The sequence below is a fragment of the Lycorma delicatula genome, chromosome 1 (assembly GCF_047948215.1).
Source record: "Lycorma delicatula isolate Av1 chromosome 1, ASM4794821v1, whole genome shotgun sequence".
Lineage (NCBI taxonomy): Eukaryota > Metazoa > Arthropoda > Insecta > Hemiptera > Fulgoridae > Lycorma > Lycorma delicatula.
The window spans coordinates 8,157,769-8,185,520 of NC_134455.1; the positions used below are offsets into that span (position 1 = coordinate 8,157,769).

Below are 27,752 nucleotides of genomic sequence, written 5' to 3' on the forward strand. Positions count from 1 at the left end.
TTCTCATCTTTTAAAAAGCAATCTTAGCAAAGGTTGAAACAACAAATTTTAATGAATTTTAGAATTTCATGGTAACTTTAATCATATAAATTTCACAACATCACTAATGAGTAAACCTTCTAGCTTTTATTAACTAATTTTTGTCAAAACTTTCAAATATTTTAAGTAACAGAAAATTCAGCTTCAAAAAATTTAATTTTTCTCTTTAAGAAATTTTAGAAAATCTTTTTAACTTCATGAAAATGATAATTTACCAAACCTTATGTAATATTTGTTAATTCTAAATTAAACACCTAAAAAATAATACTTACGTTTGTAAATCTTTAACTTTAACAACTTTGCCAAATGTTCCCTCACCTAGGGTGGCCAATATTTTATCTGAAAAAGAAATAGCAAGCACAAATAGAGTCCATGTCTTGTTAAAAGAAAATTGATAGAAGAAAAAGTTATCAAATCTGATTGGTATTCTTTATTTATTTAATTTATTTTTTAATTAGAAAAAGAGCTATAAATAGTTAATTCATGCAAACTGAAGATGAAATAATCATTTACAACACCTGTTGCAAAAAATTAATTATATATAAATTAATATATTCAAATGACCAATCAATAATTACTTTTTATGTATTGATTAAATAACATAACTAAAAATATTTTATGTAGATTTTTCTTTAGATTGAAGCGAATAACTTATTAAATAACTCAGCATTCTCTGATTGACAATGCTTGACATGCTGATCTGAACAGCAGTTCAGATCTACATGAAAAATTGGTGAAATTAATATGAATCTGAAACAAGCACGTATGTTAACACATACCTATGCAAATATGCACTGCATTAGAGTAAGCCCTTCACAGCATTAAAAATGCCATTTATCAATAAAAATACAGCAACAAAGTTTTTAATAATACAATCAAATATTAAATTATATTGAAATTACTAAGCTTTTTCTTTATCTTAATTTGTTTTTTAAGAAATTTTTTTCTTTTTGTTTTAAGAATCTAATTTTTTATTTCAGTTAACCAAATTTTAAATACTATAAAATTTAAAATGCATATAATATATGCTACAGACTCTAAAGAAATTTACGCACAGTCATTCATATAAAATTAATTCATGAATGACTGTACCATTAACAAATAACCCCAGAGAACTTCCCCCCCACCCTGGCGGCGACAAGACAATGGCAGTACTGGTAAATTGTACGTTACTACAAAATTAGGCACGAACATCTGTCCTGAAGCACATCGCCATGTCGATAAATCAGGTGTCCATCTTCGTCGTCTTCAATGGATGGTGCTCTTGAGCTCTGGGATGTGGTACAGGTTCCGTACAGTCAACCATCAGTCGGGCGAGTCAGCAACATCAACAGCCACCGGCAACGGGAACACCATCACGTGGTTCGGCACAGGACATGGTATGGTACGGCACAGCAGAGAAGCAGTGTGCATTCAGCCCAGATCAAACCAGAGCAACCGACCAGACGAGGTCCAATAATCATAAGACAGAGGGGAGGGCAAAACAATGGTTGCCAAGTTAACAAATGTTGACACAATTAACAAGAACTATTCTTTCTATGGGTCATAAAACACAATGCCAGTTATAACAATAATTAACAATATATAAATATGTAAAATAATAACACAAAAAACATATTAATCAGACTCTAAGCTACAATATATATATATCTATAAAAAAATTAAGCACCAATGTTATACCATAAAAATTCTCACATATCTTTGAACACAACATATCTTTAAACCAGGTATCACCAAAATAGACCATGATGGACTCTGTTCAAATGTTCAACAACTTTCCTATTGTGCTCTAACACCTTAACTAGCTATAGTAAATTTAAAATCTGATCAAAATTAAGAAAGCAGAAATCCAGATATACTTTTTCTACACAAAATTACAGTCTCTTTTAAAAGAAGAAAACTGCTGTTGTAAGTATGCATTAAAATAAAAAAAGCAATACAATATTAATACTGTGTTCATTGCTTAAACAAAAATTCTAAATTGACCGATTTAGAAATATATATATATATTTTACACCTGAAATCCTAGTTCATAAATGGTTGGTTTAAATAAATAATTTTAATTAAAATGAAAACATGTAAATGAAAAATATATTAAAATGAATAATAAATACTGTTAGTGTATAGTCAGTCATTAAATCAATTTGTTAAATTTTACAAAAGAAACATCAATGAACATGTTTCAACATGCAGGGCCATGAAAAACAATGATTTAAATATGAGGTCTGTTCAAAACATAACCAAACTTTTTTAATTACACGCCAATGGAGATATTTTTTAGTGACGTGCTGTCGGCAGCATTTGTTCCACATAACCTCCTCTGTAACCACAAGTTCTAGGTCTGTTGGTATCTCGTTTGGTTAGCGTGTTATTGTATTTTGAGGACAACGTATTTTAAGTGTTAGTAACAATTTTTGTAATGAGAGTTATTCAGGAGCAACGATACAATGTAAAATTTTGCATGAAACTGGGGAAAATCTGCAAGTTTTGAAACAGGTTTACAAAGATGATGCTCTGGGTTGTACGCAATGCTGCGAATGGTTTTCACAATTTAAAAGCGGTCATCAGTCAATTGAAGATGACCTTGACCAAGAAGGCCTTCAAAACTTCTAACTGAAGTTTCAGAAAATCAATGATCTGATGCATGCAAATTGTCAATTGACGAAGAAGAAGTTACAGAAGAAGTTAGCATCTCAATTGGATCATGCCATGACATAGACTGAAAAATTAAAACATGCATAGAATACAGCAAAGTTTGTTCCTAGTTTGATGACTCAACAGCAGACAGAACATCCAGTGGACAATTGTTGGCAACTGCTTGACATTCATGCAAAGGATCGTAACAGGAGACGACAGTTGGGTTTATATGGCTATGATATATTGAGACAAAAGTTAAAAAATCATATGTTACAAAAATCACTACCAACACTTAACACCTTGCATTAAAATAACAATAACATGAAAACCAAAAGGAGATATCAACAATCCAAGAACATGTGGTTACAGAGGAGGTTATGCAGAACACTTCTTTGGCGCATAATTAAAAAGGTTCGGTTATTTTTTGAACAGACTTTGTATGTACTTTAGAAATAATGCAACAAATGTGATTATGAATTAAAGAAATTTCTATATATACATAACCTACATATTACCACCATACGAAACAGTATTTTAATTGGTTAGTCATATTTTACGGGCCCCCAATTCTAAAAATATACTGTTTAATATGAAATTCTTGCACAAAGTTACAGTAAAAAAAAATTAGAAAGGCTTTCAAATTGCATCTATAGTCCTGCGTAAGATTTGTTTTTAGGAGGATGAAGATTTTTATGTTAACTAGTAATTTCTAAGTATTTCCACAGTAATTCTATCGCTACAGAATTACCTATAAATTCAACTAAGTCATTAACATGAAAATGCTGTAAGTAATTCTAATTTATAATGGTTTACGAAAACAGATTGAACACTAAGTTAAATTTATTAGTTTTGATGTGTCAATTTAATTTTTTTTCTACACTATTAAGAAACATCAGTTCAAGTGCAGAGAGTTTGATGGGCGACAGAGTAAATTGCTTAATTCTTCAAAATTGATGCACAAAACAAACATGGGAAATTATTAAAGCATTTATAAAAATAAGCATAATAAAAAAAAAATTTCACCCGATTTCAAAATTAAATTAAAATTAAGTTGAAATTTTCAATCATGTTTCTTTTACAAATTGTTATTTCTCTAATATGCCAACCATGGAGAAACATTACATTGTTTTAGAGATTTTTAATTAACTAAATTTCAAATTTCCAGTTTTCATTTTAACAACCTTCAGATTAGCTGTTACAACAGAACAAATGTTACGTATATATAAAAAGGCTAACCATATTAAATGACAAGAAAATCCATGTTATAGTCAATATAAATAAAAAATTGTAATGGTTTCTGTCATTTTAATAAGTTAGAATTCAGCTAATTCAATTTTAATAAGTTGTTCTGCAATAAAATAAATTTTACAAAATTCAGATTACGATCATAATTATCAAAAAAGTTACAAAAGTTTGATCATAACCTTATAATTTTTCGTTTTAGACATCCTGCTAGAAATACTTGAAATGGCAGTATCATGCAGCATCATATATACCCTGAACAATATTTTCTTTTTTAAATTATGTTTCGGGATAAAAGTTTATCCTATTACAGATTTCAGATGTGTAAACTTGCAAGTTTCTGATTAAATGCAGAACTAAAATTTTAATCTTTTTGTTATTGATATGTCATCAATCATAAACTTTTCAATTAACACTTAAAAGCTTTATATTACTTGTACATTTAAAATGTTTCATTTATTTTTAAAAAGAAATTTGTTTAAAATTCAATTTTTAGAAGAAATGTCTGTTTGGTTAAGACAGGACTGGATAATGTTATATCTTTTTCTATGTATTTTTTTAAAAAAATGAATTCACATAAGCTTGAGAAGCTTATGAATGGCAGTCTGATACAGACATTTTGTAGCGTGTGAAAAATGCAAAGCCTGATAAATCAAATTCAGAACCTTTTAAATGAAGGATTGGCAAAACAGTATTATAATAGATGAATTGCTTATTTTAAATTTTCTACAAAATTAGTGACTTGCTGCTAACCAATTCTGCTCTGTAGGAATGTCATCTCCTAAACAGTAGCTTGACTGACAAGCCATACGCAGTAAGGATGAGGAATTAAAAATTTTTGAAACATGGTAAAAAAAAAAGTTCTGCAATGATAAAAAATGAAAAAATAAATAAAATTGTAAAAAAAAATAATTTAACCACAAACATTATAACCATAATGTTATAACACAAAAAAAAGCCTACAACCTGCCTGGGTTTTTTCTAATATTTGTTTTTACATTGAAGTGCAGGGAAACAAATTGTTGATTAATCATTCATTGAGATTGAAATAAAAATTTGGGAAACATTTGAATACAGTTAAAATAAAAATGTAATAGTAAATTATATAGGATATAATGATACATATTGCAGATTTATTAACAATAACAGTCAAGAAGGTAAATTTTCAAGTTCAGGTTAATTCTGACAGTAGTGTTTTTCCATTCTTGAAACAAATTACAAACATATACTTGGCCATATACTCGCATTTCTTAAGCAAAGGCACTTACATAAAAAACCAAAACTTATTATGAATCTACAGGAACATAAGGTTAAAATTACATGAATCACAGTATTAATATTATTTCTATAATTGATATATTCATGTGCGTGTATGTTATGTACCTGAATATATTTTTATATAAAATAAATCAAAATCCTTAAGGACAAATCGGCTGGTTTGTTTTGAGATCATTAGTTTGTTACACACAATAATCTATACCAAGTAATTAAAACCAATCAAAAATATTTGTTTTCAAATTTTTCTTTCAATATAGCTAAAATTATTTTTAGTACTGAAAAATAAACTTTCTACACAAATTTATTAATTACCTGATCGCTCTTTTTCTTAAGATGCTCACGTGTTTAGAATGATTTCCTCAGTTCTTATGTTTCCCGATTCACTTGGTTTTAGATGAGACACTAAATTACTATTTGCGCTCTATTATCGTCTGTCCATAGATACCCATTCATAACGGTAGCCAAGAATATGTGCTCTTTTGTCTTCATAAATTCCTTACATCATCATTCAATCTAATTACTCCTGAAATACTCAACAAACTCACGAAAACCACACATTTCATAATGTATTTCTATAAACATAAGACCATTTAGATAGCATAAATAAATTACTGGTATGATTACTGTGTGCATAATAATGAACAAAAGCAAACCATCCCACTAAAACAAAATTATGAATTTAATGGAAGATTCCAATTCCTTCTTTTTAGTCAATCTACATAATTCCCTATTTAGTACTATTTTTAATAAAAAGAGGAATGAATACATATTTATAATATTCTTATAAATGAAAAAAAAAAAATGTATAAGCTAACAAAATATTGATTCAGTATTGGCACAGCTCTTTCCATCACATTTTTACTTTTACAAAAATCAACAATAAAAATGTGAAAAGTTGGTTTTGATCTAATATATTTCAACACAAATGAAAATACCACCGAAAGATAGTACAAAAACGAATTTCAACATAAATAAATTTCAATTATCTCATCGACTAAACAAATCAAATTACTTAATTTTTAATTATATGGGTTAATAAAAGGGTTTATACTGTTTGGGTTAACTGTTAATGTTATAAAATTAAAATTTATAACCTTTTCAGCAATTCTTCACCATAATCAACCTTGTGTTAACAAAAAAAAGCATTCTGCAAATTCACATCTCTGCAATTAACAAGACAATCACAAGACATTCAAGATATATTCAAAAAAAGGAAGATTCAGCTCAAGAACAATAATTTACACCAGATTTTTCACATATCTCATGAAAACAGGAATAAAATATAGTTAACTTACTTTAAAAATAAGTTAATTAAAATAAAGAAAACCAAAGTGCAATGTAACAGCAAATCCCACATCCTTTTATTATAAATCCTTGTGGTTCTTTTTATTAAAACATTTATACTTAACTTTTAAATCTCTGAACCGGTTCAACTTTCATTTCAAAAGCAGAAACATTAAAAAACCTTTCTTCAAAAATATATTTCATTACAATGAAATATAAAAATTACTATAAAAATTAAATGAGAATTTAATATGAATTTATAGGTAAAAATTTAAAAAAGTAAATCCGTTCTGAAGTTAAAGTATGACTAAAGGCTAATTCCAGTAAATTAGTAACTTTGTGTAACTAAATTACTTTAAATAAAAACATACTTGTTTTTGAACTGACATATTTTACTCGTTTAACATTAGCGTGAATAATTATTGCAATTGGTTCACTTAAAAAAATCATCAGTTCAAACAATCTAATTGCCTTTACTGTTAACATTTTCACACCACCGCCTATAAAAATTGTTAGGGCAGGAATTATGGGCATCTTAGAACGTATAATTGTGTTAATATACAACAAAGATAATGCTATCACCTGAAATAAAAATATGTAATATTAATAATAAAAAATCTGTGATTATTTACTCGCCAAAATAGTTTTAGAAATACAAATTGGCTTCATTTCATGAAAATTAACAATTCACAAAAACTGTCATTATAATATTTATCTTCTTATCATGTTCATTACACATACTTACACAAATTAACACACACAAACATACACACTATATATATATATAAACATCAAATTGTTTCACCTTAACTGGATCAAACTAATAAAAAAATTGTTTCTAGATATTACAGAAAAACACTAATATACAGGTGCAATTGGTATATAAGTTAAATAAAATGGATGCAATAATTTACCACCATATGTACATCAATAAAAATACTGCCGTTACAATAATTACTCCAAGTATCATTCAGTATTCAAAATTTCTAAGAAAGTATCTCTAACAACTTCATTTCAAGTTTTTAAAATATGCTGACTTTTAAAACAAATTTTTCGGTTTTAATATTAAAACTTAAAATATTTGTGTATAATATGTGGATCTTTTCAAGGAAAATATTTAATACTTTCAATCTAACCCTCAATTGCAAGTATTAATAAGTACAAACCTCAGGAAAACTACATGTACAAACATAAGAAATTTGTATTATTGCAAGTTGCCACCACAGCTCTAAATAATTTAGATACAATTTATCTATAATTTTTTTCCTCATACAGAAAAGAAAAAAATATAACTTACAATAAAACATGTATTATTAGCAGCATTTGATATCGATAAGTAAGAAGAATACTTCTGCTGGCACTTTGCAATTACACTTTGTGTTTCATCTTTATTGTCTTCTAACGCAGTATATTTCTGTATCAGACTTTGAATTTCTTTTCGTTTTGCCTCACGTTCGTTTATCGGGCCGTCAGAAACATTTAAATTTTCATCGACGTCTTCACCAGACAAAGGGACAACGGTCTGCTCTTCCTGATCCTGAGCTAGGGCAGTTATCGGTGGAAGTTCGCTGTTAGGTGTACGCAACGGTCTAACACGATGCTGTCGTATTTCTGACAGACAGCCGGATTTACGACGTTCGCGAGTAGCTCGATATGGGGTTTTATCTCGCGGGGCCGACGACACATAAGGATAAGCTTTTTCTGATAGCACTACACTCGTAGCACATTTTGCCAACGGTTTCAACTTCGGCGAACTGTCGCGTCTTCTAAACTTAGGGGAGCTATCGCGTCTTCTAAATTTAGGGGAACTATCGCGTCTCCTGCCGTATTTCTCTTCCAAACGAGATCTAGTCGTTCCTAAGGGTAATACGTCCGTACGGGCTTGGGAAAAATTGTCCTTAACACTTTTCTCATCACTGAAATCGGAACGAGGGTTCTGTTCACGCCGTCCTGTTAAAACATCTTGCGGTTGACGCGAAGATGAGCTGTACTCGTGGCGAGCACGTCTGCGTCGAGGTGAAGCCGATAACTCGGGGATGCGCGGCGCCTCCGTGACAGTTGAAGGTCCACGGACCTTTGTGGTGAGCCTTTGCAGGAGGCTGGAACAAGAATCGCTTAACAACTGTGTCACGCTTACAGTCGAAGATCTAGCGTACCTAGCCCTCCGAGCGCTATTGCACTCCCGTGACCGCGTCCCCATGCCGACCTCCCACACGGACCGCCAGTGACAACACGGCACAACACAGGGACCGACTAAAGATACTGAGCTTCAGTACCGTCGCGCTGCCAAATACTGCACTATAAATATCACCGCGGACCGTTCCAACAACAAAGTTGTTACGCAAAGTCGTTAAATAAAATAAATTAAATATTCACATTTTCACCTTCACATAGAGATCCCGCAAAAACAATTCGGTTATCAATCGCTACAGTGACCTCGGGGAATGTCATGTTATAAAGAATACAAACTCACGGATTACAAACGTTAATGTAGTTACAAAAATACAAGTAAAATTTAATGTAATATTGAAATTCACGGAAACAGAACCGAACAACCTAATATTTTGGCGAAGTACCACCTACACAGGAGGGTTATAACATGCAGAAAAAAAATTATTAAAACTATATTTAAACTTACAATCGTTAAATAAATATATATGCGTGAGAACGGACACAAAATTGTGAAACGAGATCATTTTGTTCACAATAAAAGGCCTAACATTTTATCTATTAATAGATTATTCGACAAAATTAAGGAAAAACTTACTTATTATGTATATGATGAATGGTGAGGGGTGTACATATACACCAAATTTCATTAAAATATCTCAATCCGTTCTTAAGAGATACATTTTTATAGAAAACTCCAAAACGTCTCATAACATCACATTCTAACAAGAACCGAATGAAATATCAATTTCCAGGCAATTTAATGTGCATTAATTCTTAGCTGTATGGAAATAAGATACAACAGGGAAGAAAGCTTCGAACAGCTCCGATATCAGGAAAAGTGTACAATTTATTACGCCGTGTATATATTGTTGAAAGAACTGCTATCGTTCCGGTTCATTCTTTTTAATGCTTATTTGATAAGCGCCGAGTTTCAACCTGAATCATCATTTGCAACAGGAAGATTGATAAATTAACGTGTGTACAAACCCGTCTTTACATAAATATATGAACCAGATTTTTACAAACATACTTCTGCTTTACAACAATTTTTGCATACAATATCTTTAATACAGACTATTCGCGTCGGGATTTAAGATTCACCCTGCCGTTTAAAAGCCATACGTAGTTATCATTTACCTTTATTTATTTTTATTTTATTTTTTTTTCATTTTGAGGAACAATAATGAAATTTTAATACGTCTGAATTCAGGCAAAATTAAATGTTATTAATCGGTCCTAAAACGAAAATAAACAACTGAGCTGAATATTAAAATATATAAAAGCGGCAGAGAACTCGAGCCAAAAACCTGCGCGACGTCATACGAAATTTGGTCTTGAACGGAAATAACTCGCTACCGCGAAACTTCGCTAAATATCGTTTTATAATAATTACATTTTAAAACGCTATTTACGGCTAACAATTTTATTTTTTAGTAGGTAAATATTATACCAAATAATAATATTATTGACTTTTGATCGGGTTCCAACATACCACACGCTGAAAAGATTTCTTTCAAAATTATAATGATGCAGCATAACTCCCACCAAATCTGTTTCCTACTCGTTCATGCGCACAAGACGTCTACAACACACGACGTTTCTAAAAATAAATACAGGGTTTGTTGAATAACAAAAACGTTACTGACAGCAACAAACTCGCAAAAATTACCCGATTAATTTAAAAAAGTGTAATAAATCAACAGAAAACTCTTGTCTTCCGAAATTATACTTTCAAATAGAAAAAATCAATTTGGCAATGTCGTTACCAGTTATCACAAGCCGGCTGGGCTGTTTTAAGAGAGATGGGCTAGATTGCAGTTATAATATTGCGGGGCTGATGTTTACAAACAACGTACTACGCAATAAGAAAACAACGGACGTGATTTTCAATTAGTAACTAATTTTATACTTTACGCAGTTTTTAAGGGCCTATTCATTAACTAGGAACTATCTTATATACAAAAACAGACTACCGTATTAAAAGGATAAGGGCACATGCAAACGACATGCTATGAAAATACACGACATCCCACACAAAAATAACTGTTGTTCGTTTGACAGGAGAGGAAAACCTTTATGTTTAAATTTTTATTACATTAAAAATTTTCACGGTAGAGAATTCATCATTCTGAACTAACTAACGGGGGGGGGGGGGAGAAAGAAAGTGTAAACGGTGCAAAAATACGGTAACAATGACAGCTCTGATGTTACGTAGGTCACGGCAACAGGTTATCGCAACAAGGTTGTGATTAACGCGTTACACAACAATTTGTTAGGCGCGGCTAACACGATAGTGTACTGATCTTTATGAACTAAATGAGCATAATTATCTCTATTTTTACTGACCGTCCGAATAAAACAGAAACCCAGACTAGATAATAATTGTAATTATTATATTACATCGTACTGAAATAAGCAGAGCGACTTCTAAAATACATATACTTCTTATAATTTCATTATATCATTTTAAATACACATTTCCAAATCATACTCTTCTCAGTTATTTCTTAAATAAGAATAATTCCTTTGCTCATTTCCCTTTCTAACACATCCTTTGCCTCAATAAAGTACTTATTTTATTTACAACTTTTTTCCTTATGAAAAAAAAAGTTCTTTGGATTACGCCGGCATTGAACATCACATAAATTTTGACTTATTGCTCTAGGACTGACCAAATCAAACGTCGGCAATGAAAGTTACGTCGTTCGTTTCGGTAAATGTTATCTATATAGCCTTTCAAACGTTACACACCAAAGTATCAAAACGGGTAGAGGCCACCTCTTTAAAACTGGACGCAAACAGGAACTTTATTTGTTTTGTCGTAATAAGAGAAGCCATGGCGTCTAAAATTAACGAAAGATTTAAATTGCGCACCATTTTTTCGTTGGGTTGGCAACGCTCTCTGAAACTCACTGTAAAAACCGCATTCAAGTTTGTAGCGATCAGGAGCGCATTACTAGCGTGAAAACATATTACAAATGCGGTGTGCTGTGCTGAAAATGCAAGTAAATTACGTGGTGTGGTCGGGTGGAAATACGCGGCAAACTGGACGAATATAAAAAGAGTGGTTCTAACGTTTGAACAGACAGGTTCAGTGATTGACAACAAAAGCAGCAGCCGTCCTCGTACCGGACATTCGGCCGAAAACATTGCCACCGTGAGCGTTAACTGCAGCACCTGTCAACGGTTTACGTTATCGCGAGATCTTTACGGCATTTTTGTGTTCTTTTGGAAACCGTACTTTGACTTTGATGTTGACGAGACGTTCTTCCAGGAGGATGGGGCCACGTTCATGCGGCGCGCGAAACCGTAGACTTTCGCGGAAATTTCACGGGCGGCTGAATTTTGGCAAAAGCGATCATAATCGGGTCACCGTCGTGCGAATTTTCGCCGCGTGACTTATTTCTAAGGATTTCCATACTCCAAGATTTACAGCAAAATATACCAACCGCTCCAGGACTTTGAAAAGAAGAAATCCGATGCGTTATCGCAACAATTGAGCCACAAGTCTGAGAAAATGCGATTGCAAATTTTGTGAAAAGATTGCGCGAGTTTCAAATGAGACGAGGATATTATTTTCCATATTTAATCGGAGTGTTTACTCTTTCAGCGTCATATCTTACAGATTCATGGATAAATAAAGGTTCATTTTATAAATCCCGCGTAACTTTTAATACACCTTTACTTAATACTCGACGATGATAACAGTTTACTTCGACGTAGCAGCAATATTTCGTTAATGTTCTGCTAGCTAGAGAACGTCTAATTCAGAGTAATTTATTAACAAAGTACAACTAACCTACTACTGACTATGTATAGGAGATTATTTTGATCATAATTACACAACAGCCTATCAAGATTTTTAGAATAAATAGAAATCTTTACACTTCATGTAAAATATATCATATTGACGCGCTCTTTATTAAATTAAACCGTTCGTCGGCTTTATGAACAAATAAAGTAACAAAGTGTAACGTTTGTGGTATGTAATGTAAACTACATAATATGTTTATAGGAGTAAAAACTGCAATACTATTTATACTATATATTATGGTTTTAACGATAACGTTTAAATGAGATTCCAAAAGAAATGTTACGGTTTTTTTAAGAATGCAAAAACTCTGCGGTAAAATTAAAACGTCTTCAAAATAAAAACACTCATATTAATTTTTGAAAAACTTATAAGTCCCTTTCTAAAAAAACATGTAAACATTTCTGGTACTACTATACTCTACCTATAACAACCATAATCATTATTTTTCTTAAAATATTAATTTTTTTTTAAAATAAAAATCGACACCACTAATTAACTTTTTATTTAACATCTAGACAGTGTTTTTTTTCTTTATTACAGCCAGAACAATCTGCGATCAAACGCATACAGATCATGAGTTTCATTCGAGCGTAAATGCACGGAGACAGAACTGCCTAAAACAAAACTGTAAACTCGACTACTTCGACATCGCGCTCGTAAGGTCATGGATGTGACACCTTTGGCAATAAGTGGCTCTAATAAGCTTCGAAATCATCTAATAAGCAATCATTTCCAATCGAGGATCTTTAATTCTCCTAAAGGCACAAAAATAAACGATTCCTAACGTAATTTAAAAACATCAGGGTAACAACTTAGTTCTTAATATCAGAATTCTTTAATAGTCCCATGAATACGAATTAATTAATAAAACCAAACTATTTTAGGTGAACGTTTCATTTTTCATAACAAAATAATCGAAAAGAAATAAATTTTTAGAATGGATTCTCAACTTGAGGCGAAGGAGAAAAAATTAACAAAATTAAAAAAAGTAAGAAAAATAGTGCGATTCCGAGTGTTTAAAATAAAACATTGATAAGCTAGACGGCCATGTTTGGCTTTGATTGTGTGATTCGAACAAGCCGTATAGCCGCGCTAGTAAACCAGAGACTGCTGCGTATCTGTGTTGTTTTGCGTTATTTCTGTCAGCTGGGAGGTGTCTAGCAACAAGGAAAGTAGGGGAAAGGAAGGACTGACCCGGTAGTGGTGGATAACTTCGATAACACAGTTGACACGTAGCGTTTAGTTTAGCAGGGCCTTTTGAATTTGACAAACTACGAAAAAGGTTGTCATTAAAAACAATGTAGGATAAGATGTAACATTAATCGGTCGATATGGTAAACGTTTTTGGGAGAGCGACTTACGAGCGCTAACAATTTTATAAAATCCAATTCACAACCGATGTATAAGTAAAATAACTAAACAAAACTTCTCGTTTATAGATAGATACCGTATTTACTTCTCAACAAAATTTCATTTTTAGTTTGAAACTTCCAACAATTTCCAATTACGGGTTTCATTCGCCAAGTTTATTAATCTTAACATTTTACGGTTAACACAGTACATGTTTACCTCTGGATTTTAAATGTTTAGAAAAATAATTGTTACAGTTTAGAAGCAGATCTTATTTAGTGGTCTGGGCTGTAGGCAATGATATATTACGGTAATATAATACAATGATAATACGGTATACAATTTTATATGAAGTAAAGTAAAAAACGTGTTGATCGGTGTAGTCGTGCTGTTTTTTTCGAACGTACGAAATTAAAAATGCACTTACATAAAAGAGGGACAAGTAAATTCATATTATATGTAATAATTATTAATAATTTAAATACTAATTTCATTTTTGTAATTTGTCTAGTTAATGTCATTCTTTTTATTTTGAGTTAATATTTCAATTATTTGACATTACACCAAAATTTATGGAAAAAATAAATAGATAAAATTGGAATGAGATTGTGTTGCAACAAAAATTCATATCTAAGCACTCTGATTTCATATGCTAATTATTCTAACACCCGTCTCATAAAACAGACAAAAACATCAATTTATTTCTAAATTTTCTATTCTTTAAATTAACCGGTAATAATATAATATCAAAACCTTTGTCGTGACTAGGGAGGGAAACAAAAAATTCCCCCTATAATAAATATGTTCAAAGCGGTCGAAAAAATGTTGTACTTTTGAATAGCAAATATCATTTACCATTACAGTATACGTTCAATCTAATTGCAGCAGACTAACGACTTCAATAATAGACTTAAAATTTAGAAGCCGATCTTTTAAAGTACGATTCTTATAAAAGTCAAAACAAGCATTCTTCATCTTGTATTATATTATCTATTTGTATAAGGTAAATAATAATCGTAAATAATTTGAGATTTTTCATAAAATATGTTCTTTAAATTTTTTACGGCAAACAAAAATCTTTAAAAAACAACAAAGTTCTTTTAGGAAAACGGCAATGTTTTATTAATAAACATTTTACGAGGCTCTGTTAGTTCTGCTTTAAGAACCTGTCACATGTGTATTCGATTCAACATCACAAATAAGCACACTATTTTCACTAACACTTACTATTAAGAAAAAGATTTAAATAACAACATACCTGACACCAAATAAAACAGACTGTCATAAAAAGCCACTCTGCGGTTTAATGACACTAATATACGCATATAAAGAATGCACCAAACATTAAAAAAGCTACTAAAAAAAAAAGTCGCTTCAATCCTAAAATAAAAAAGATAAGCCGCAGAATAAAGAAGTAACTAACAATTAACATCTAACAGCCAAAACTAATATTAAGTAGAATAATAAACATTAATAGCAAGTTAAGCGCCTAAATAAAGATGAGGAGATATCTTAACCGATAAAATTACAAAATTCTTGTAATTACTTAAAAACACTTCTAAAGTACACTTTTCTCTTTTGAAAACATTTCTTTCGACTGAAATCAGGAGCTACGGTAAATCAGATAAAATGAAATTTTAGGTCAGGATGATTGTTCTAACTCACAGAAACTGAGGAGCCTGAGTTTAATTCATACAGATTATTATTTCTAACTGTAAATCAATTTTTTTAAATATTTATAAACCGAATACTTGTGCATTTGAATTTTTTAATCTGGTACTTCCTCTCTGATTACTATTCTATCAGATAATGAAAATATGCTATTATTTTCTATTATGTTGTAACAAAAGAGAGATAGTAATAAAGCAAAGAAACATGGTAACTAAAAATGTTCACTACATCTAAATAAACATTACAACACTGCCAAACATAACATTGACCTTTGAGGTTCCCATTAAAAAAACAGATTCCTTTACTATTTTTTTTTTTTTTTTTATCAATCTGTTTCGATTATTGTCGAGTAGGAAAAATTTTCTTCTTGAAACATATAATTAAAAACAAAACACAAATTATATACTATGTAAATTATTATACCTACCTTCAAGAGGCAGCCTGATTTTGCCTCTTGAAAAAAATCAGGCAAATTGAAATTTAATTTGACGCTTGTCACATACCTTTCCTTAAATGTATAAATGCCAAGTAAATAAAATTTATTAGCGCACTTTACAGCTGTAAATGAAGAGATTATCACAAACTGTTCGAGCATTTTAATGATTTCAGCCTTCTAAAAATTACTGCAGGTCAGGGAATTACGGTGTCAAAATAATTGTTCAAATATTACATGTAGCAAAATTCTGTAATACTTTTTTGTATTATATTAACAAAAATTTACAGAAACCGTGATACAATTCTTACCGTCTTTCAGTGAAAAGACAATCGTAAAAAAATTTAATAAGCTATCATTAGCAAATAATAGTTTTATATATAAAAAAAACCTCAATGTAAAAATTAAGTAAACTGAACCGATTAAAGATTTACTTTCTTAATTAAATGATCATCCATTCTATTTATATAAATCTGAAGAAATTTTATGGCAACTAAGTTTACAAGTAATTCAACCGTTTCCTTAACAACTAAAATTTAGCCCCTTCTCATAAAGTTATACAGGAAAAGTAAGCAGAGATTATTTCGATTTTCAACCTTTAAATAAAAATGTATGTTTAGTGAAAACATTACACTTATGCGTGTAATAATTAGCATTTAGCACTTGTTAATTATAAATTAATGTTAATGTTAAATTAAAAATGAATGATGGACCAAAAGAGTCAAAAACTTCATATGAATGTACAGCCAAAAAGAAGAAATTAAAACAAAGATTAGTCATCTCTAATTACCGTATAGCTTCTAAACCTTTTATGGCAGGTGAAATCAAATTCAGATAAATCAGTTTTGTTGCAAACTCAAACAAAGGTGTCTTCTTAAACACCACCAAAAGGATAAACCGGATTAAGGATCAATCTCATTAATTCCCTATATTTTAAAGCTCAACCGCAATAGAAAACCTAAGAAAATTTATTTCTCTTCAAAACATCCTACAAAGGATGGAACCAGATAACAGGGGTTTAGTATTTTTCCAGTTTATATTCTGAAAATCCTGACATGTTACAAAAATTTCATGAGAACAATGAAATTAAGTAATTTATGGTTTCATCAATAAATAAATATGTTTATTAAGTTATTTTCCAAGAAAATAACTTACTGTATATTTTTTACGGTGTTGTTCTGAGCAAGTGCCATCAATCATTTACACAACCTATTAATTCCAAGAAAAAATACTTAAAGGAATAGAAATATCATAATATTTTAATTAAAATTAAAAGACTGGGTACACACCCGTTTGAAGATTAACTGAAATTATCTTATTCATTCCCTAACGGGCGCCATAACTAAAACTTACATTAACATTTATTCAGATAAGTTAACGACAAATATTCAACACATCTTAGTACCATTGGATCAGTAGGAATCAAAATTCATGTGGTGGAAAACACATATACAAAACTGTTTTGAAGAAACAAGTTGTCAAAAAACAGTTTTGAACATTACAGGAAAAATCAATTTAACTGTCTATCCTAATATACAAAATGCATCATAAATAAAATTAATTATTTACGGTTAATAAATGATAATTATTTTTCATATATCATTTAAGGACTGGACTGGCCAGTTTGAATTATAAAAAAGAACTGTTCAAAAGGTGACAAAATAATTATTTCACGGTTCAGAATGAGTTTAATAGTGCAATACTGTCACATGTAATAGAACATTTCATTATTAAATACCGATATATCTCACAGGAGACAATGACATGAATTATACTGCTCAACAATTAAGCTCCAAAGGAGAGCAAACAAGTTCTATGGAATTTATCAAAGCGTAGCTATACTTCATTTTGGAGCCATTTTATTAGGAATTATTTTTTATTCTTTTATATTAAATCAAATACTACAAAATACGCATCACGATACAGCAATCAAGAGTCTGACAATTGTTAGTCTATCAATTTTATAATATTCTAATCTTGACAGTTAATGAAGCATGCAAAAATTAATCTGTAGAATTCTAGTTATTAGTGGCAGTGTTATAATAAATATTCCTAAAGAATTACAGCTGTATGTTTCACAATAACTTAAATTATTGAAAAAGTAAAAAAAGATTATAAAATAACTATTTCTTCAGTAAAGAAACAAGATAACTGCATTAAAATAAAATTTAATTATTACTCAAAATCATTAATTCTGGGTAAAGAAAAATTATATCGATGTATTAAAATTAAATATCTTTTTTTTTTATCTTTCAATGCTTAATTTTTTTTATCTTTGCACTTTTGGTCTGAAAGCAGTCAGCACTTAAAGGATAACCTAACATTAACAGAATAACCAGAGAATTTACATTTATTAGTAATTTTGAAATAAAATTCTAAAAAATACTTGGCAGAAAAATATAAGGAAGAAATAAAATGAATATTTATACAGGCAGTAAAAGCTAATAGAAGTTTAACAGTAATTTAATTGAAATAATTATAATTTTATGTTCCTTTATAGGTAATAAATTATCAACTACAACCCGGCAGGCAAAATGCTCAATTACAAACTACGATAACTTTCCCAGTCGTTTTTAAACTATGTATAAAAAACTATTATGAGATTCAGAAAATTTAATCTGATCAACATGAATCTGATTAATTGTTAACTCAATTTTATCAAGAATGATTATTTATAAATTTAAAAAATAAATATTAATGTGTATTATATATTAAAACTAAAAGCTGTCATAAAGAAGTAATTAGGCGACTGAAATATCAAGCAGCAAATGGAAAGACGAAATACTAAGCTTTTAAATAAGTTAATAACTCATTTCATTTAATTAAAGTAGTTTTTAACAGATTACAACTGTTTTTTAAATGTGAACTATACAAGAGAATACCAGCCTACTCTAACACTGGTTTATTGAATGCACAAAAGCTGTATCCACAAATAGAAAAGGCATAGGTCATCCATATACAGGGAGGAATCACTATCATGCCACGTGCTACTCACACTACGTGCAACTTAATGTGTTAGTAACAAACAAATCCTTTATATATTTATTCATACAATTTAATGATAAATTAAACAAGTCTGAAATATATACTCTGGGATGAATATGTATTCTATTATATTTTTTAAAAGAAACTACAATAAGAAATACAATATGCTCACTTAATTTCTTTAATTGTTAATGTATAACAAATGACAACACATAACCTTTCAATCTGACCATTTTAATAGTACCATAATTTTCATTTACTTATCATGCGTGCACGGCTAAATTTATAATCCAACAATTAATTTAATAATTGTTAATTTTTAACACAGCCGATATATCATATACAAACAAACTACATTCATTTACATAGAACACAAAAATGAGAAAATAAGAAAAACACAAAAAATAAGCAGAACAGCAAAAAGATTCTTTTGACTATTAAAAACTTATGTTCAAACTATAAAAGATTGCTCTAAATAGATTTTCTTAATAAGGCCGAAATAAACCTGACTGTTATAGATGCAGCAGCAGTAACAAAAATATGTACCCAGCAATAAATAACAAAGTAATAGAGTCTACAGTATGTGGATATAAAAGCACATAAATAAGAGGCTTGGTAGAAAAAAATTGTAAAATTGCAAATTCACTAAAAATAGAGGGGAAAAATTACAATCAACTAATACATACCCGTACCGTAACAATATAAAATGATCATTTTATACTGTATACTGGCAAACTTTTTTCTCACGCGTCATTACTTTTATAAAAAAAAATTAACTATTTGAAGTAAAGTTAGGAAGAATAATATCTATAAAGAAACTAGCAGAATTTTGTAAAATAAAAAATTATTTTAACAGAAGTCATCCTGATTTATTTCCTGTTATGTTACATTCTTTCGACAAATTTAAAAACACTGCCAAAACTCAGTGATCCCAGCCAGATGTAATGCCACAACAAACTGAGTCATTCATTCCTCTAATCTTGCACAATATGCCAAACCTTCACGCACACACATCTACTGTTAGAAGCGGCTAATAAATAATCATTTGTTAATAGGTTGTCTAAAAATAACTGCTGAGACAAACATGCATGCCCTAGTCCTAATTAAAATAAAGTTCATAAGAAAGAACATCTTAAATAAATAACTACGCTCATAATCCATAACGCATTTAAGATTAATAACTCATTCTAGAATAATTATTGAGATTATTTTTATTTACTCCATTAAAACTAAGAATGCCTTTAAAAATTAATTTTTACAAGTAGACAGAATTTTTTTACAGATATCTTTTCATAACTGACATTTATATGCTTGAAATATTAATACTAAATAAAACTTTTTTTTTCATAAAAAAATACAATAAAGTTATATCTTTTAAAATAATAACTAAAGTTACATATTTCCTAAAGGGAAAATGAGCTTAGCATCATCTTTTACATTGTAACTTTGAGCTAACTGTATTGAATTATTTGCACGGAGGAAAACATATTTAGATTATTCTGAATTTACATATTTACTAAACTTTTGATCTTACATTTTTTGTTATATATTAATTAGGGCCAAGTGCCAACAGCATTAAAAAAAAAACAATATATATATATTGTTTTGATATATTGCAAAAAAAACAATCAAAATTTGATTGATTTAAGTATATACATCATAACCTTATAAATAGTAATACTGACATCTACAATATAAAATCTTAATAAACACTACCACAATTTTAATAAATATAACATACACACGCACACAACACACACTCAATATCACTGTTCAGAGATTTACGTACAGAAGTCCAATTGACAGGCCACCAAGCAGAATCAACAAGCGCAGCATGTTGAGGTCCCCCGGACAGTGACAGCTGACATACTCGTGTCTCGAGTGGAGGCGGCGGTGGGGGCGCTGGAGGTGGCAAGTGGTGCGGGGGCGGAGGCCTACGTCGTCTACGTGGAGGTACCCATTCCTGTGACGCGGTGGGGGCGGAAGGTCGCCGCCTCACAGGAGGGTCCTCGTTACAAACCGGAGGAGGCGGCAACATGTACTGACATATCTCGGGATCGGTATCATCTCCCTCACAGGGGCGCTGACAGAGAAACAGCTCCGCCATGGACGCGGCGGCCATGCTCGGCAGCCACTGGCTATCTCGAGCGTTTCTCTCCTGACAGCGCGCCACCCGAAATAGTACGACCGTGCCAGAAATAGATCCTCCAGAAACGAAACAACGCTTTACACGGCGAGCGTGCCAATCACTGAATCATCTCTCGGTTAATGTGAACGAGTCGAACATTCAAAACAGAGTCACAGCTGTGGTACAGCCGGGTGGCGATACCTGGTCGGGTTAATGGAGAGCGTACTCACCTGGCTGGAGTAAGACGGTTCTCGTCTACGGTGAGAACTATGGCTGTGTCGGCGATGTCGATGATGCCGCCTGTGACGGTGTGAGCTGGAAGACGGGGAACGACGATGGGAGCGCTTATAGCGGCGCTCCGCACTGGTCCCTCGCTCGTGCATCCTCGACCGCTGGGCCCTCTCATTGCTAAAAAGAAAAAGAATAAATATTTCATAATTAGAATTAAAGGATTTTGTATTTTATAATATTTATAAACAACTTTATTAATTTTTTTTAATTGTAGAAGTTCATTATAATATAAAACGATTTAGTAACTTCAACATTAAACGGTAAATTAATTTTCTCGTTTTCAAAAAAAATAAACGAAAGTATGCGGTAAATTTTCAACAAACCGCGCAAACTTAATGCGAGCAACGGTAAATAAACTTAAAAAACTCACTACCATGTAACACCAATACAGAGTTCAGAAATGTAAAAATTTGTTCTTACCAAAATTACGAAATTTTCATTGGTCTAGAGTTAATTTGCGATAAATTGGAAAATTAAAAACTTTTCATTTTATAATCGGTTTACTAACAACAATTTTTATCAAAATATAGCCGGACAATTTTTTAAAAATATATATCTTTCAATACAATACGTAAGAATCAATAAGTATTTCGATTACTTAAATTTCATCTGGACATTTAAATTAAAAAAATAACAATAAATAATAGGCCGATAGAGGCGGCTATAAAAGTACTAAAATATACGGCCTTTTTGTAGGCTGTTTGTAAGCTAAAGCTATACCTTTCCACAAAATTAAATTAACTGAAAAAGTAACCAAATAATTAAAATCATAACACAAACAACCTTGGCAGTATATTATTCAATCTTCAATTTTTACATGAACTTCCCATCAAAATAACTGCCCGATCCCGCACACAAAAGCTCGCGGGATGAAGACCATATTTAAAAAATATTTCAATGTTTTTGTACGATACTATCCAATGCAGTCACGATTAACAAATTAATATAAGTCGAAAGAGGAAGTCATTTAAGCCACAGCAACTAGTATATACTATCCATTAAGCTCATATTAAAGTTATAAAAAAAAAAATTAAAAAAACATTACAGAACAAGATGACACGACCTAAACTTTAAGTTATTATTAATTCTGTTAATTAAGTTATTAATTCTGTTAAAAAATAACTGAATTGATATAAATCAAACTCGCCACGAATTTGCAAGTAAGAAATATTAGAAAAATACTCGACGACGAATCTGAACATACCTGCAGTCTGAATTTTCTGGCATCACTGCAGTTCGTTTGCGTTTAGTCCAAGGAATACATAATATAATGCACATTATTGCGTGAACAATAACAATCACATAACACACAGCCGTAGCTATTTTAATAAGATATACGATACTATTCAGGAAAACCAAACAAAACGGAAAAAACAGAGGAGAATTTCCGTTAGGCATTGTTATCAAAAGACTAAAAACAACACTGATTCGTTGACGAGAATCGTTATCAAAATAATCTGAAAAGTCAAATATAGACCGCAAACATCAATTTCTATTATATAATGGGAGGAAGTACGTAGGACGATATCATATCACATTCTGGCATTCATATGATAAGTCCCTTAATAAAAAATACCCACTTGTACCCCAAACATGTGAACAACCCGTAACTCCCAAGTTGTTGACTTGGAAGTAGTTGGCCTCTGTAGCCCCGGATTCGAATCCCAATCAAGCATGGCATTTTCACACGCTACAAAAGTTGACAGTGATCTCATCCCTCTGAAGTAATACCTGGAGGGGAAAAAGGGAAAAGTTGTTGACTTATTTGCAAAAATAACGGTTTTAGAAGCTAAACCGTAAAACCAACAGATACAAATTTTGTACAGAAAATATTACAAATATCACGGCCTCAAAGTCGGTCAGGCAAGTCAAAACTGGCTTTAAAGGAAGAAAATAAATGCTATGCACCATTCTGGAGGCTAATTCTCCAATTAAAAAATTATTATTAAAGAATTAAAAGAAAAATTAACAAGCATGTTATTAAAAACGAAAACTTCATTGAACCGCTGTCTTGAGAGCAAACATTTCTTAAGAAGCAGCTACTAAATAAAGCAATCGGCAACACAATTTTATTTTCTATAACGTGCTACTTTATTAATTTCGTTTTGTTCCATTAATAAGAAGTTAATAATAAAATGGAGTCCGTAAAATTTCACGGTGGAACAAAATCTCCATTAATCATAACATTAATCTCTAAAACATAATTCAATTAACTTGAAAAAAATTAAAATAAATTTATAAATTTCGGATTTTTTTTTAATATAAAGCAGTTTTTTTGTTTATACCAAGCATTATTTCTTTATGGTTTTTTTTTACGGGAATAAAACAGAACCACCAATTGTCAGTCATTACGACACGAGTTAAGCTTTTAACTCGACAGACGTAATCGAGCGCTGATGAAAAGGTTCTTCCATCAAATACTACATATAATTCAGACAAAGTAGTTTTAACCATAAAGGATGTCATCAGAACAACCAGATAACTAATTCAACAGAGCTGCGGAAAATTAGCGTTCGATGGTAAAAAAGAAAAATCACGGATGAATATTTGCAAGTCATCATGTACGAATTAAACATACAGATAAGAATACTGTATACCAGATACAACATTATGACATCACTCAAAAAATATCCATTACGAATGAGGTGAGGAAAACGGGCCTAAAAAAAGCAATTAGTTCGTCAAGAACAAATGTTGTACCGGCTGAAATATTCATTTATTTCGTAAAACATAGAATCAAGTAACATTATGCAAAAAAACAAAGGGCATAACACAAAACTGTATAATCAAGTTCAAACAGATTTTACACCATCACATGATTGAGTAACGGTGGCTATTGAGGGCGAATAGATATTGAGTAGAACCATCTATTGTTAAAAAAAAATAAACGGTAGGGAATGCAAAGCAAACGAAGTCAGACCTTGCAAAATTTCTTTTTAAGGTTTTACCTTACCGCTAAAAGTAAGAAAAATAATAGCAGCAAAATGTTTACATAAATTTTATATTAATTATTGTCAAGTTTGAAATTAATATTAAAAGCATATTAACACACCGGAATTGATTTCAGTCGACATAAAAATAATGTAATCTATGCACACGGTACGCCTATTACTTTTTATGAAGGTCGACCCTTTGGCCCACCCCACGCCCTAGGCGTTGGACTCGACACACGGTCAGACACAGCTCAAACTTTCCGACTTTAATTAAGCAGGGATGAGTAATGTACAGAGATTTAGAGGACAATGCGAGTAACAACAAATCATATGACCAGAGATTTAGAGGATAATGCAACTAACACAAATCACTAAAAAGCCGACTAATTTTTTTTTTTAATTTCGTGAAAAAATAATAGTTTACCATAAATGAGGTAACGGTTCAAATTTAAATTTATTTTTTCGAGAATTTTAACTAATCCCTTCTAAGCACACATTTAATCCATATAAACTCACAACATTCAAAACCCATAATATATTTTCAATAAAAATCGCACACGCTCTCTCAACACGGGGGAATAATTAAAAAGCTTTTTGGGTGCTTATTATTAAGAAAACATAGGTCTGCTCATGCGCTTAACACGAAATAAGACCCCTCTCTTAATTTCTTCCTTCTGGTCTTGCAGTAAAGAATTTTTGTATTCGTTAAGTAGAAGTTGTTACTATTGTCTGGTTGGGACACGATGTAAAATATTAACGTTATTTGTGGCTTTACAAACTATACTTATTTTTTCTAGTATTATACACGTACAATAATTTATTATAATTTTAATAAATATTTTCTAGTATTAAACTATTTTCAACATGTCGAAAAGGTTGTGCCGAAACCAAAACCTACCGGGTCGGTGCCGCCCAAGTCCACGACAATACTTCGCTCTCAGTACGATAATGCTAGATGTTGGGATTAATAATCGCGCAGTTCTCGCTGGCGAACACGCAGAGTGCGTACTCTGCGTGTACGCAAGAGTACACTCAAGTACGCACTCTTGAGTGTGACTCTGGGACACACTCAAAACGTTTTGAGTGCGTACTAAGTCTGGAATGCGGTTCGTGGTCTACAGCCACCGAGGTTACAGCTATTTCAGTATACACCGGGGTTTTGTACTAAATGGAAGGGAGCTAACTTTCTCACAATGTACATGCAGACCGCTGCAGTGTTGCAATTACGGTTAGGCGATAACACTTCTACGAATAGTATTAATTTAAATATCTACTTGAAAAATTACTTCAAATAATCAGACAAAACGTAAACAACCTGCACATTACCGTGTAAACGATATAACACTGTAAACGATATACTTTACTAATATAGCTAGGCTATATATTTCATTAGAAAAATTAACTTCCACAAGACTACCTACGCGACAAAGATTTCATTACGTAACGTCCGAAGATCACTAAAGTAAAATAATCAACTGCAAAATCTAAAGGAAACAAACAAATGTTAACAAAGAACACTGCTGAACAGATTATCTGACAAAATGTTCTTCTCTCCACATATTAGTCAGAAAATAGCTAACAGAAGTTGCGATTAAAGAAAAAATAAAACAGCCGGGGTTTTCAATGGAAATAACGCAGATATAAACAAATTGGTAGTTGAACATCAAGACAGCAGATCGGAAAACGCGGCACATATCGCTAGTATTAGCGAGTATGTTCGTAGTAAACGTGGAATTACAATCCTGATGTGGAAAAGAGGGTTTTTTCGATCTATGATCTTTAAGCCAAGGAAAAAACTGAGGATAACATGAGCGAATGTATTTTATATATTACTGGAAACCGTTCTAAAAAAATATGGAAGTAGTTCAAGCGCTCTACAAAAATGTTTGATTTGTTCGAATAGGTAAAGAAGAAGTTCATTCTTAAAAGAAACAATATATATGTAGTATTAAGTAATCTCGGTATTAGCAAAATTAAATGTTTTTAACAGTTTTTTTTTTTTGTTTCCATATTTAAAGCAACTAGTATAAACTTGCAAGAGAGATACACACTTTTCAATAAATCGCTTACCAATCATCGGAAATAAGGGTTATATCGAGCACGTCAGTAAATAAATCTGATATCAATAACATAATTCAGCTCGGAACCCTGAATACCGATAAACCCATAAAGCAAGCAAACCAAAGAAGAAAATCCAGCCGTGTAAAATTCCCGCCTAAGCCTAGAAAAACCTAGGGGAGATGTAAATAAACACAAAAAAAGGCGGTGAATAAAAAATAATTTTTTTCAGGATGGATTTTCTTTTATATGAATTTTTTTTTTTCTTTCACGAGAAAGAATACTTTCCACAGCCCGACTGCAGAAATCACGTTAGGACGAACGTATGTGACTTACCGTAACTTTTCGTAAAATTAACGAAAAGAAATCCTTATAAAGCTCGTCAGGAATCATCATGATTAACTAACGATTAACAACGTTAATATAATTCAGACCAAATATGGAAAAAGAAATGCAACGCGCCATGTAAAAGAATAAAAGGCTGCGACCTTTGTTAACACCTGTATCAACAGATGCAATCGAATCGGATAAACCGGTTCGGCGAATGAACTTGTATTTGAAGGTCGAACTCTTACAATAAATTAGGGAAAAATTATTAAGAATTATTATTTCTGACATATCTATGTCGTCCATGTATCTAAGGATTCTTCCGATTAATGTAACTGTAAATAAATTATCAAAACTCTCAAAAATATGTCAAGGATGATCGAGTGTCCCTACCACGAATTCCGTTTTTTTTCCTTCTACGCTCGCAGACAGCAAATACTCGTTCATTTGATGTCACACCTAGCCTTCGAAATATGTTGGACCGAAGGATAGCGTAATATCTGTCGACTCGGATCGCGTTTGACAGTTTAAGACGTGCAGAGGAAATAATAGTGTCTCGGAGAATACCAAAAACCCCTCATGCGTGTCTGTGATTTAAACAATGTTTGCTACACATCCTTTTGAGGTTAACGAGAGGCTGATATACGGATTATTTAATTTTTTATCGCATTTAATTTGAAAATACATTAAATTTACATTTACATTTGTTTATTATTCTAATCGTACAGCGACAAAAAGTTGTAGAGTGAAATTTCGCAAGATCCCGTTCACGATGGAACACAAAAGATTAATATCACCTCCAAAATCTGGCAATATGTTGATTCCCATCGATATACCTTTTCATATATTTTACACAAAAAAATTCTCGACATAAAAGGCTGCTGAATTTCATTACACGCATTAAATTTAAAAATAATCTTTCGGTTAGGAATAATATTTTAAGAACGTCAGATGATTTTATTACGATTTCAAAAATCGAAATTTTATGTCACTTTGCCAAACAAGATCGCTATATACTTCACGAGTTTAGATTTTCTTTCTATACTTAATTATAAAAACTATTATTAAAAAAAAATTACACCATTTCAAATTATAAGAACACATCGCATT

General features: G+C 31.2%; 1 protein-coding gene across 2 annotated transcripts in view; it reads right to left on the reverse strand.

Annotated features, from left to right (window-relative positions):
• Positions 1-8,766, reverse strand: part of LOC142323630 (dual specificity protein kinase CLK2-like) — a 29,794-nt gene extending 21,028 nt beyond the window's left edge. Inside the window, exons 1-3 of one of the 2 annotated variants that reach the window (XM_075363690.1) lie at positions 7,778-8,766; positions 1,232-1,310; positions 312-378 (exon numbers count right to left, since the gene is read on the reverse strand). In XM_075363690.1, coding sequence (XP_075219805.1) covers positions 312-378; positions 1,232-1,310; positions 7,778-8,680 — 1,049 coding nt within the window. In that variant the 5' untranslated portion in view covers positions 8,681-8,766. The remainder of the gene's footprint in view (positions 1-311; positions 379-1,231; positions 1,311-7,777) is intronic. The other variant, XM_075363588.1, reaches the window with a different exon arrangement.
• Between the last annotated feature and the right edge of the window lie 18,986 nt (positions 8,767-27,752).